Here is a 13,384-nt window from a genome sequence, read left to right as displayed (position 1 = left end):
GGATATTCATATCAAATTAGTCCAAGATTAATATACATGGTTAACTATATTTTTATTTTTTTAAATTTGATGCAAATTTAAAATTCCTTTATTTTTAAAATTTTAATATATTTTGATTTTTAAATTTTTAAAATTTAGAAATTAAAATTATATTTAATTTAATATATATTATAATGATGTAATGTTATTATTTATTAAAATATTGATTTTGATAAGGTTCATGATATTAATCTTAGATGTAATGCTTTAGTTTTTTTTTTTCAACTTAATAAAAACAGGTTTAAAAAATGATAATGTAATAAGTGTACACTTACCATATTTTTCAATAATAGTGATAATTTATGATACACGTAAATAATACGTCTATATGATATAATATATATTTAATACGTTTTTATTTTAAAAGTAATATGATACGTGATATATATATATATATATATATATATATATATATATATAATAAATATATAATTATTATTATATAAATTAAAATTAAAATCATATATTAAAATTATTACAATAAAATTATAATTTTAGAAATTAAATATTTTATTAATAAAATATTCTAATATACATGTCAGATTCGGATAAGTACCATCAAAACATGGTTAATAATAAACTATATTAGAATTGAATAAATCATTAAACTTAATTTCGTGATCATTTCAGAAATTATGAATTTATTTGAGAATTAATTCCGTTTGCAACGTATCCGTTGACAAGACAAACTCTTAAATCAATTACCCATTATAACGTCTGTAATTACAGAGCATTTAATGAGTCAGTAACACAACGCGTCCCTCATCAAGCATTTGCTATATTTTTTTACCAAAACTGAGAAACATATAATTAAACTTCCCAAAGCAGAAGAAGAGGGTGTGTTTGGTTAATCTCCACGAGTCAGCTTAAGGAGCTGACACACTCATACGTACGTGACAAACCACACTCAAATACCCCTCTCCTTTTCATTATAAGAACCAAAAAACAGTGTTCAGGTTTCAGTGTTTCATAGTTTTACAAAAAAACTTGGTAGTTGTTGGGTTGGTCTCTCATCTCCTCACTACTGTCATTATGGTAAAGTTTCTCTCCCTCCTTCTTTTCATAATTTATTCTGTAATTTTGGTTGGTTTTCTCTTTTGTTTCTGATTAATTTGTTGCTGTTATTTTTTTTATTTTGTTGACTGTCATCGAAATCCCGTTGACTTATTTGCCTTTGTGGCCAGTTCATTGTAGAAAAGTCCTTTCTATGTGATTTTCTCTCATACTCTTTTCTCTATCTCGAAAATCTTTCCTTTATCTGATTGTTATTAGGGAAAAGAAAAAGTAGATTTTGGGAGTTTTGTAATTTGTATATCAGTTTTAATTTTAATTTCTTTGAATTGCATAGGCGTTTGAAAAGAATCTTAGAGACCAGCATAAAAAGCGTAATCTCTAATGTCGTCAAGCTTCTTTAATCAAATCAATAGCCAAAAAAACATTCTTTTTCAATTATATATATATATATATATATATATATATATATATATATATATATATGATGATATTCACAAACAAAGTTCATGATTTTAATTTTGTGAATGACATTGCTCTCTTTTGGTCGTCAAATTCGTAGAAAGAAATACGAACGATGAAACTTCAATTGATAAAATAATTAAAATAAGTATATATATATAAATAGGAGCAATATCATATAATTTGGATTTGGAGTAACTGAACCCTACAAATGTTGTCCTTCTTTTCCTTTCCTTTTTTTTTTTTTTTTCCTTTTGGGAATTGGTGTTACAGAAGTCAGAATAAAGAAGGCTGTTTTTGAAATTTTGATCTTTTGATTTGATGTTATGGGTTTTGATTTCACAGACTACTTCAAAGCGCCTAGCAGACAGGAAAATTGCAAGGTTTGAGCGGAATATTAGCAAAAAAGGATCAGAAAGCACTAAGAAAGGCTACCCTGTGGGCCCAATTCTTCTTGGATTCTTCATCTTTGTTGTCGTTGGATCTTGTATGTTCTTTCCCTTCTTTCAAATTTTCATTTCACTTTTATACTCTTCAATACTCACATGCGGGTGATGAGTTAATTCCTTTGTTTTATACTATGCATTGTTTTCTCATGCACAGTTTTCTTGTTAAGAATTTATTTGATTTGCCAATATACTTTGAAAGGTAAAACTTAATTACTTAAAGATAATGACATTGCAGATCATATTTTAGTTAAGATTGGATAATGTTAGGAGGATATTTCTTTGTAAATATTTAGTTATTTTTGTGAAGATATCACTCATTGTTGTTTTGTTTGTCAGCTCTGTTTCAGATCATTAGGACAGCTTCAAGTCGTGGGATGTTCTAAGGCTGGAGGAATAATGTTTGTCAAATGTTACATATGTTATATATATAACGAATGTTATATGTATAGCAAGTAGGTATCTAGCAAACATAATAATTCACTTTACATCGGCTTTGGTTGATAAAAAGTGAAATTAGAACTTAGCTTTGCTAATAGAGGAATGTTTCATTTTTATGTGGTTTATTTACATGTTTACTGTAATGTTCTATGCTCAATTCTCAAGTGGTCGAAGCCACAAAGCCATAGGCAATTGAGACTAGACTAGTTAATTTCCGTGCTTTGCATTGCGATCTAGAATAATTTATTTGTATGATTTTTTGAAAACAAAATGACGGATTTATAATTGGAAAGGGAAAATCAAAATATAAAATGGGTCTCAAAGTTTGAGTACACGGCCAAAACCAAGAAAACCTTAATTTGAAAGCCTCGTAACGTTGGTACACAATAAAGTCTAATCTAAAATACTAACGCATTTTATTCTAGTTGAAATATTTATCCAAGAATGGATTCCTATTTATTGTTACTGAAAATAGCTTAGAAATTTGGTAATTGGACAAAGTCTCGAACGATACACAGGGTAAATGGAGGCAATCTCATGTAAGATCAAATGTAAAATTTGAGACTGATTATTCTCTGTAATCTCAGATGTAGGAATTTGTACTTTGTAATATCGAATTTTAGAGCAATATTTCTAAGGATATGTGGATTTCGAGGCCTTATTCACTGCCCTTGTGCACAAATATACAACGAGGAGGAGTCATTTAATCTTACATGTTTCAAAGAGACAATGTCCAAGTTCTTGAAACAGAAATATTGACGGTATAATAATAACAAAACTGAAAGATGATAACAGGGAGAAGGGATAAGAAATCCCGCTAAGGGGCAGGGATTGAGATTATTTATGCAAATCTATTCTTTCTACCTCCATAGGCTAATTTGCTCTCATCAGATCTTCGACCTGCTTTGGTTGGGACACTTCTTTTGCTGGAATTATGGCAACAGTCAGAACTTTTGGAAAACTTGTGATCAAGAGCGCTAAAATTTATCTCAGGATACACTTTAGCATCATCCTCGGATAAGCTTTCATCAAGTACAGAGCCAGAGCCCCTACCCTCAAATTCCTGCAGAAAATGGAGTCATTTGATAAGAATTACCAATTTGAGGAACACGGGAAATTTTAGAACAGAATATAGGAGAAGTTAATCACCTTTGATCTTGATTTGGCGTTGCACGGTGTTAAACAGGGATTTAGATCATTTAGTAACAGGTCATCGGACTGGTCATCAGAGCTGAATTCCTGCATGAATTTGTTGAGCAGTAAGGTCAAAGATAACAACAGAGTTGCCTAAGAATTTCTACTTTAGTTCATATAGTTATGATTATGAAATTTCAGTTGTATTGTGTTTAACTGCAAGCTTACCCAAGAGTTGCAAGCATCTTCCCGGGCATATGTTGGTGTCCTCGGAGAACTTCCATAACCGAGAAGACCTACTTTGGCTGAATATTTATCAGCCTTGACCTAACAAAAGCAAAGGAAAATATAAACAACTAAAGAATAAACAAGAAATACAATCACAGTCTACTCAACAATCAATTTTTCATTCAAAATTTACGACTTTTTGAAATTGTTTCCAAAACAACAACTTTCAAAACCAGAAACAAATGCAGTTAGATATTTTTCATCTTCTCTTGCTTTCATTGTATCCAACTTCTCGAATTCCACCCTCTACTTGTGGCCTTTTACCACCTTCCACCCGCTGAGTTTGAAAACTAAAAACAGTTTCTAAAACAGGTATCAAAAACACCCTAAAAAAGTCCCAGTACACTAGCTCCTAATAGGTAATACTACCTTTTCTTCATTTATTTAAGATAAAAAGAAGATGCAATTCATTAAAAAACATGACCATGTATAGCTGAAAGGTGTCCACCTCAATCAGTGTCTAATTTAAATAACCTGCATTTGTTGACAGATGACAACAATTTGATGTCAAACATACAAGGATGCAATTTATGTGTACCTCAGCAAGATCCTCCGCAAGGTTTTGAAGCTGACCAGTGAGAGAAGAAACCTGCTGTTGCAGAGCTGGAATAACCAGTTTGGCTTGCTTAAGCTCCGAACCTTGCTTCTCCAGAAGCTCTTGAAGCTGAGAATTCATAACATCCGGGAAAAGTACCGCATTCTTCAATGACTTGATCTCCTCCCTCTGCTTCAAACACAAGTCCTTCAACTTCTCCACCTGCAAAATCAAAATCCATGATTCCCTTTCCTTGGTTGAATCAGATCCAAAAACAACACAACACTATAAGAATTCGGTTTGCACTCATCCACAGATGATCTGATAATGATTAAATAAGATTAATCATACTACTATAAGCTCAATAACAATCACTAGAACAAACTCTCAGAGTTTTCAAATTTGGAATTGTATACTGAATGTGATATATGCTGGTCTGGTAACAATCAAATAGCAATAATCCAACGAGTCCATGAACATATAGTCACTAGAATAAATTCCTATAAAATACTAAAATCTGGATTTAAGTAAAACATCAATCGTGAGGTTACGACTGTCTCCAAGTTACATTGCATTGTATACCTATGTTGAGATCTCACCGACAAACACATTTGAGTTGTTTACCTCTTTGTTCTTGTCCTCAAGCATTTGCTTGAGGTGAGAAATTTGCTCATCGTGCTCCTTGTTGATGCTGAGAAGTTCCCTCTCGCTCCTGAGCACCATGGCCAATGTCCTGGTGTTGTTCTTGACCTCCGTCAAGGCCTTAACCTTCTCCTTCTTCTCGGAAGCGCCCTTTCCGAAGAGCTTCTTCTGCAGCGCAGAGAAGCCCGCCACTCTCTTGGCGTCCTTTTTCAAATCCTGCGCCATGAAGTCGGAGGGAATAATCAACCTGGTGGCGGTGGCGGAGGAAGACTTGGGCTTGCGGTCCATGAACTTCTTGACCATGGTGGTGAAGGTGGGGTCCACCTTGGCGGTGTGAGAGGGTTTGGTCTTGACGAGGGCGCGGGTGGAAACTGGTTTGGTTCTCGGGTTGTTGAATTCATGGGAAGAAGAAGGGTCGGAGAAATGAGAGGAGGTGGAGGAGCGTGAATCGTAGGAACTGTAACGCGAAGGAGGTTTCGCACCGGAGGAGGACATCCTGATTCAAATTGAAACTTTGAAACTCAAGAAGAAGCGAAGGGTGTGAATGGTTTTTAGTAAGAGGATGTTGTGGTTAGGGACACGTGGCGTGTGACAGTGTGTGTGTTCGGTTCGGCGCCGTAGCAATTCAAATATTTTCACGTGTTGGGCGCGGGCTTTGGTTTTTGAGTAATTGATTGATTATTGCATTTGTTTTAGAAATTACCAAATAAAGCAAACACTCTTCTCTTCATTCAACACTGGTTTTCTTTTCTTATGTTCTTACTGTGTCCTCTGCTACACTCTCTGCTCTTCGCACTCCAAATTTTAACTTCAAATCCATATACCAACTTCATATCACTGATTTATATTTTTAGTCATAATTGTTCTCATTTATTTAGTATAGTAGTCTTGAAAAAAAATTAAAATGTCATGTATTTTTATCACATTTATTCATTTTTTTAGTTATACTAAATATAGTAATTTTCATCTACTGATATATACTATGTAATATAATTGATAGAATGTCTCGGCTGAAATTTTTGATAATATTTTTGTATTATTTAACTAATTGTTTTAATTTGTTTAATCAATCAAGTATGATCTATATTTACAGATATATTAATAATTGGTTTCATCTTATCATAAAATTGGTAATAATTATGGAAATTTTTATATAATGTTTTATAGTTATATAGTTTTCAAACGTATTTCAATTAGCATATTAATTTACATATCAATTTGATTAACAATAGTACGAATTTAATAAAATTATTGTAATTTAATTAATATATTGTGATCCAAAAGAAATATATATAAAAGGAAGATGTGGAGCCAATGTAGACCTCCTTTATCAATTTTTTTATCTCTATGTTTTCATAACCTAAAATCAAAAATATATGCAAAGAAACAAAATAGAAGTAATTTTTTCCGTTTCAAAATAATAGTAACACCTTGACTAATATGATGTATATTTCTGTCAAACTTGCACGAGGTTTTTTAATACCAAATATAGTGTATTACTATTTTTTATAAATAATTTTTTTTTTATAATTTCATCCCTTCAATAAAATTTATAAAAATAACTATAAATTATTTATATATCAATTTATATTACTTTTTACATAAAAACATTTTTGTAATCTAAATTTTATATCTATTAATTTTTTTTTAATATGTTACATTAAACGATTTTTTCACAAACTTCGTTACCAAATTCACTACAAAATTACCTTTAGAGTGTGTTTGGATAGAGTATTTTAATGAAACAATTCATTTTTTTTGAAGAATTTAGATTTATTTGTAATGAAATGCTTTGTTTGGATAGAGAAATTAAAAAGCATTTCAAATGCAAACATTTTTTTTGAAGGATTTCAATTAGCTAAATTAGTAGAAATTCAAATACCCTCACAATAGGTGGAATTTGAAATTCTTCTCACTCAACCTCACATTCCAGACAATCCGGACGGGCACGACGACCCGGACGTGTCCGACGATCCCAACGGGGTCGACGACCCGAACGTGCCCGACGACCTAGACGGGCCCGATGACACGGACGGTCCCGACGATCCAGACGGGTCCGACGATCCAGACGGGTCCGACGACTCCTACAGGCCAGATGGTTTGAAAGGGCTCGTACGAGTTGTCGGGCCCGTTCGAGTCTCAGGCCCGTCTAGGTCGTCGGGCTTGTCCGAGTCGTCGAACGTGTCCAAGTCGTCGGGCCCATCCGAGTCGTCGGGTCCTCGGGCCCATCCGAGTCATTGGACACTGATAAGTGTGATAATTACCTATTGTTTACACTTCTTAGAACCTCTTAATTGTCTTTTATTCATGTATTTTTGTGTTAATCTCATGAAAGAATTTAGGATTTTGTTATTTATTTCAAAAACATGTTTACTTTGATGTTTGTGGACTTTTGTAGAAAAGAATGGAAGATTGGAGAAAAATTCACTAGTTGCTGCCTGGAGCCATTAGCCCAGCTAGCTGGATGTACTCGCCCAGCTAACCAGACTCACTAGCCCAACGAACCAGACTCACTAGCCCAGCGAACCAGACTCACTAGCCCAGCGAGGAAGGCTCTCTAGCCCAGCGAGAATGAATGTTGGCCCAGCGAGTTTATCTTTTTGCTCAAACATTAAAAGTGTCGAGATCGAATAGAAAGACAGTTTTTGGTGGGAGGAACACTGCTGGAACTCAAAACGAAGGCAGAGACATTTCTGGAGCTTAAAGGATCAATCTTTCTTCATCCATTCTACCATTTCAACTCCATTTGTGCTCTAGATGTATAGGAGTAGCTAAACTCCATCTCATTGGGGTTGGATGTAATGTACCTAAACTCGTTATAGTTTCATCTATGCAATAGAATCTCTTTCACTGTTTTTGTGTTCTATCTAAATTATTTTCGTGCATGATGGAATATCTATGCGTTTTGGGTGGTATCTAGTCATTGGAAAGTGTTTTGGAACCCTAGACATGGATAGAACAACCTAAAGATTTGGTTCTAGACATAGACCAAAGCTTTTGGTCATTCTAGACATCGTTTTTAATGTGTCTTTTGTGTTTAAACCTCTAAGGGATTAGTAATTTTTACATAAAAGTTCAAAACATACCCCTAAGGGATTAGGGATTGAATACCTTTGATGTCAATGCTTGAGTAGATGAGAGATTTATATTGTGAGGTGCTTGCTTAGAGTTTTGGTCATGAATTCCAACCCCAATGAGTCTTTGCCTTGGTATTTTATCACTTTAAAGTTTAGAAATCCTTATGTTTTCACTTGTTTCGAATTAATCAATGGTTACATTCAACGCTTAAATTAGTAAGTACACCTAGTTAACTAAACAAACGCAATTCCCGTGGGAAAACGATACTTGGACTTACCATTTTTATTACTTGCACGACTTGGTACACTTGCCAAAGTCATAACAAGTTTTTGGCGTCGTTGCCGGGGAATTGTTTGTTGTTTAGGCAAATTGTGTGCTATTTACCGATTTAGGCTTATTCATTCCATTCATTAATTTATTGCCTTTTACACTTTTGATTGTATATAGTCCAATTGTATATACTTACCCTTTTGCGTAACTTCTCTTTTCTAGTGTTTCTTGTTTTGCATGAGAAGTAGAACTAGAGCTGATAATTTGCTCTTTGATCCTGAAATTGAAAGAACGGCTCGAAGAAACAATAGTAGAAGAAGAAGGCAAAGCAGGGAAGCTAGAGAAGCAACTGTTATTTCTGATCCAACTCTCATTTCTTCATCTGATCAAGAAGATGAAGACATGGCAGAAAATCCGCATGATGATGCTAGAGGTGAAAGAAGACGCACGTTGGAAGATTATGCTGCATTCACAGGGACCATTAATTTCAACAGTATTGCTCGACCAACGGTGAATGCTACAAATATGGAGATGAAGCCAGCTCTAATCCACTTGGTGCAAAGTAATCAGTTTAATGGATTGGCTAATGAGAATCCATACACGCATCTGACCACCTTCTTAGAGATATGTAATACAGTAAAAATCCATCAAGTGCCTGATGAAGCCATTCGCTTGAGTTTATTCCCTTTCTCGTTGGCGGGAAATGCCAAGGTTTGGCTAAATTCTTTCCCCGAAAACAGTCTCACTAGCTGGGAGGATGCGGTTTCCAAATTCTTGGGCAAGTATTTCCCTCAATCCAAGATTAACAAAGGCAAACAAGAAATCTCTGCTTTCCAGCAAGACGTGGATGAGTCCTTGGGGCAAGCATGGGACAGGTTCAAGGGATTGCTCAGAAAAACTCCCATTCATGGGTTTGATGAGCCCACACAACTTACACTTTTCTTGGCAGGGTTGAAATCTCACTCAAAGTTAATGTTGGATGCATCAGCGGGAGGAAGTATTAAGTGGAAGACACCTACTGAAGCACGAGAATTAATTGAAAATATGGCCTCCAATGACAATGAAGTGCACAATGAGAGAGCTCAATCTCAACAGAAGGGTGTTCTATAACTTCAGTCTCATGACGCTCTACTGGCACAAAACAAAATCATGACACAACAGCTTGAAGCTCTCATGAAGAAGCTCTCTCAACTTCCGCAAGATCTCCGAAATGTTTCTCAAGCTCAACACCAACAACAGTTGCAAAATTGTGAGTTGTGTGGTGGGGATCATCCCAATGGGCAGTGTGCCATGAAAAACACATCTCAAGAAGAGGTTAATTACATGGGTAATACAAGTCGCCAAGGTAATTACAACCAAGGTTGGAGGCCTCACCCAAACATGGGACAAGCAGGACCCTCGAATAGACCACCACCTCAACAATTTCAGCAACATCCCTCTTTGGCAGATAGAACTTCAAAGATTGAGGACACACTCAATCAATTCATGCAAGTGTCAATATCCAACCACAAGAGCACCGAAGCTGCTATCCGTAACTTGGAGGTGCAAATGGGGCAAATAGCTAAGAGGATGGAGGAGAAATCCGATACAAATTTTGCGGCTAACACTGAAGTTAACCCAAAAGAGCATGTTAAAGCTATTACTACAAGGAGTGGAAAGGTGTTAGAAGAGAGAAAAGTAAATAGAGATGATGAAAAAGGAGAAGAGAGTGGAGAGTTACATGAGAGAAAAGAAGAGAGCATTGAAGAAGATGATGAGAATGTTGAAGGAGGACATAAAGAAATGGGTGAGAGAGAGAAGAATAAAGGAAAAAGTGTTGAAAAGCCCCTACCTTACCCTAAAATCCATTCTAGAAAAGAGAAGGAGAAGCAATTTGGGCGATTTTTAGACATATTCAAGAGGCTTGAGATTAATATCCCCTTCTCTGAGGCCCTCCAACAAATGCCTTCATATGCTCGATTCATGAAGGAGTTGCTCACAAAGAAAAGAAAGTACATTGAAGAAGAGACCATCGAAGTCCAGGGAAATTGTAGTGCCATCATCCAAAAGTTGCTTCCACCAAAGTTTAAAGATCCCGGTAGTTTCACTATTCCTTGCACTATTGGCGAGTTGGCTATTGGGAAAGCACTAATCGATCTGGGAGCAAACATAAACTTGATGCCTCTTTCTGTGATGAGGAGGATTGGAGATTTGGAATTGAAGCCCACAAGAATGACACTCCAGTTAGCAGATAGGTCTATCAAATGCCCCTATGGAGTCATTGAGGACGTGCTAGTGAAGGTGGACAAATTCACTTTCCCAGTGGATTTTGTCATTCTAGACATGGAAGAAGACACTGAAGTTCCGCTTATATTGGGCAGGCCATTCATGAAAACTGCAAGGGTGCTCATTGATGTGGATAATGGTCATCTCAAGGTGCGTGTGGAAGATGAGACTGTCACCTTCAATGTTTTGGAAGCTATGCAACACCCTGGTGATAATAGCAACTGCTTTAGAGTGGATGTTCTAGAAGAAGTGATTGAGACTACCAAGAGCCAATTGCATGTGAAGTCCCCACTTGAGAGGGTTTTGATTGAGGCATGTGATGAGTTGACCCTTGATGAGGAAGCGGAAGTGGAGGAAGTGACCAGACAACTAGAAAAGCTCAAGGAGATATCTCCTAATGATGTGAAAGTGGAAAAATTGGAGAAGGAAAAATTTGATGATCAAAACAAGATTGAGCTTAAATTGTTGCCTGATCACCTCAAGTATGTGTTCCTAGAAGGGGAAGCAAAGAAGCCTGTGATAATTAGTAGCTCTCTATCTAAAGCTGAAGAAGAGAAACTGATTGAAGTTCTTAAGGCAAATCAAGGAGCTATAGGGTGGCACATTTCTGATTTGAAGGGGTTAAGCCCAACTTATTGTATGCACAAGATTATGTTAGAGAAAGATTACAAGCCCATAGCACAACCACAAAGAAGATTGAATCCCACTATGAAGGAGGTGGTGAGAAAGGAGGTGCTAAAACTCCTTGAAGCTGGAATGATATACCCGATCTCTGATAGTGCATGGGTTAGTCTTGTGCATGTGGTGCCAAAGAAAGGAGGTATGACAGTCATTCAGAACGAGAAAAATGAGTTGATTCCAACTAGGACGGTCACCGGGTGGAGGATGTGTATTGACTACAGGAAACTTAATCAAGCCACTCGAAAGGATCATTTCCCCCTTCCCTTCATGGATCAGATGTTGGAACGTTTAGCAGGACAAGCGTACTATTGCTTCTTAGATGGTTATTCTGGATATAATCAGATTGTGGTAAATCCGGAAGATCAAGAAAAGACTGCGTTCACTTGTCCATTCGGTGTGTTTGCTTATAGAAGAATGTCGTTTGGTCTGTGCAATGCTCCTGCTACATTTCAAAGATGCATGTTAGCCATCTTTGCTGACTTGGTTGAGAAGTGCATTGAAGTATTTATGGACGACTTCTCTGTGTTTGGCAAATCCTTTGATCTCTGCTTGAAGAACTTAGATGTGGTGATGAAGAGGTGCATAGACACAAACCTTGTGCTCAATTGGGAGAAATGCCATTTTATGGTGCGTGAAGGAATTGTGTTGGGACATAAAATTTCATCTCGGGGGATAGCAATGGATAATGCCAAGGTTGATGTAATTGAGAAATTGCCGCCTCCTACTAATGTGAAGGGGGTTAGAAGTTTTCTTGGGCACGCCGGGTTTTATAGAAGATTTATAAAAGATTTCTCCAAGATTGCCAAACCCTTGTGCAACCTCCTTGTTAAAGACACTCCGTTTGAATTTGATGAAGAGTGTTTGAAAGCTTTCAATATATTGAAGAACAAATTGATTTCTTCCCCTGTGATCATTGCTCCAAATTGGAAACAAGACTTTGAGATAATGTGTGATGCCAGCGACTATGCTATAGGAGCTGTTCTTAGCCAGAGGCGAGAAAAATTGTTTCATGCCATTTATTATGCAAGCAAGGTCTTGAATGGAGCTCAATTGAATTATGCCACAACTGAAAAGGAGTTTTTGGCTATTGTGTATGCGCTTGAGAAGTTTAGACCTTATCTCATTGGGTCTAAAGTTACCATTTACACTGACCACGCTGCCATTAAATATTTGTTGACCAAACCTGACTCCAAACCTCGGTTGATTAGATGGGTTCTCTTGCTTCAAGAGTTTGATTTGGAGATTAGGGATAAGAAGGGGAGTGAAAATGTTATTGCTGATCATCTCTCTCGGTTAGTGAATGAGGAAGTGACATGCAAAGAGAAGGAGATCCAAGAAGCTTTTTCAGATGAAAAGCTTATGCTAATTCAGGAGAGGCCATGGTTCGCTGACATGGCTAATTTCAAAGCTGCTGGAGTTCTCCCCGATGATTTTACATGGCAGCAAAAGAAGAAATTCTTGCATGATGCAAAGCAGTTCATTTGGGATGATCCCTTCTTGTTTAAGCTTGGCGCTGATAATCTCTTGAGGAGGTGTGTTACTGCAGAGGAAGTTGCAGGGATCCTGTGGCATTGCCACAACTCGCCATATGGTGGTCACTTCAATGGTGATAGGACAGCTACTAAAGTGCTTCAATCCGGGTTCTATTGGCCCACCTTGTTTAAGGATGCTCATGCTCATGCTAAGAGCTGTGATAAATGCCAAAGGATTGGAAGCATCTCGAGAAGGCATGAAATGCCACTGCAAGCTATCTTAGAAGTGGAGGTCTTTGATTGTTGGGGAATTGATTTCGTTGGTCCCCTCCCTTCTTCATTCAACAATGAGTATATTCTAGTGGCAGTTGATTACGTCAGTAAGTGGGTGGAGGCAACAGCTTGTCAGAAAAATGATGCCAAGACTGTCATCAAGTTTCTAAAGAGACAAATCTTCTCTCGGTTTGGAGTCCCCAGGGTTCTCATCAGTGATGGAGGATCCCATTTCTGCAATGCCCAATTGGCCAAAGTCTTGAAACACTATGAAGTGAAGCACAAGGTTGCTTCACCTTATCATCCACAGACTAATGGTCAAGCCGAGGTGTCTAATCGGGAGATTA

The 13,384-nt window shown here is 36.7% G+C and overlaps 2 protein-coding genes and 1 non-coding gene across 3 annotated transcripts; 1 reads left to right on the top strand and 2 right to left on the bottom strand.

Moving 5' to 3' along the window:
- Positions 1-803: 803 nt before the first annotated feature.
- Positions 804-2,614, top strand: LOC114187023 (probable stress-associated endoplasmic reticulum protein). The gene is made up of 3 exons (XM_028075124.1): positions 804-1,074; positions 1,858-1,999; positions 2,298-2,614. Exons 1-3 carry the CDS (start codon positions 1,072-1,074, stop codon positions 2,342-2,344), a joined length of 192 nt encoding a protein of 63 aa, XP_027930925.1. The 5' UTR covers positions 804-1,071; the 3' UTR covers positions 2,345-2,614.
- Positions 2,615-2,964: 350 nt separating this feature from the next.
- On the bottom strand, positions 2,965-5,535 carry LOC114187022. Its single transcript, XM_028075123.1, has 5 exons — positions 4,981-5,535; positions 4,360-4,578; positions 3,762-3,860; positions 3,549-3,638; positions 2,965-3,462 (listed from the first exon to the last, which is right to left on the bottom strand). The coding sequence occupies exons 1-5, from the start codon at positions 5,491-5,493 to the stop codon at positions 3,241-3,243; spliced, it is 1,143 nt and encodes a 380-aa protein (XP_027930924.1). The 5' UTR covers positions 5,494-5,535; the 3' UTR covers positions 2,965-3,240.
- Positions 5,536-9,153: 3,618 nt separating this feature from the next.
- Positions 9,154-9,260, bottom strand: LOC114189305. The gene has a single exon (XR_003605609.1). It is a non-coding gene; the product is annotated as a small nucleolar RNA R71 (small nucleolar RNA).
- Positions 9,261-13,384: the final 4,124 nt, after the last annotated feature.

Source organism: Vigna unguiculata, chromosome 6 (assembly GCF_004118075.2).
Source record: "Vigna unguiculata cultivar IT97K-499-35 chromosome 6, ASM411807v1, whole genome shotgun sequence".
NCBI classification, from domain to species: domain Eukaryota; kingdom Viridiplantae; phylum Streptophyta; class Magnoliopsida; order Fabales; family Fabaceae; genus Vigna; species Vigna unguiculata.
The sequence above is the reverse complement of the archived record's forward strand: the minus strand, read 5'-3'. Positions and strand labels throughout refer to the sequence as shown.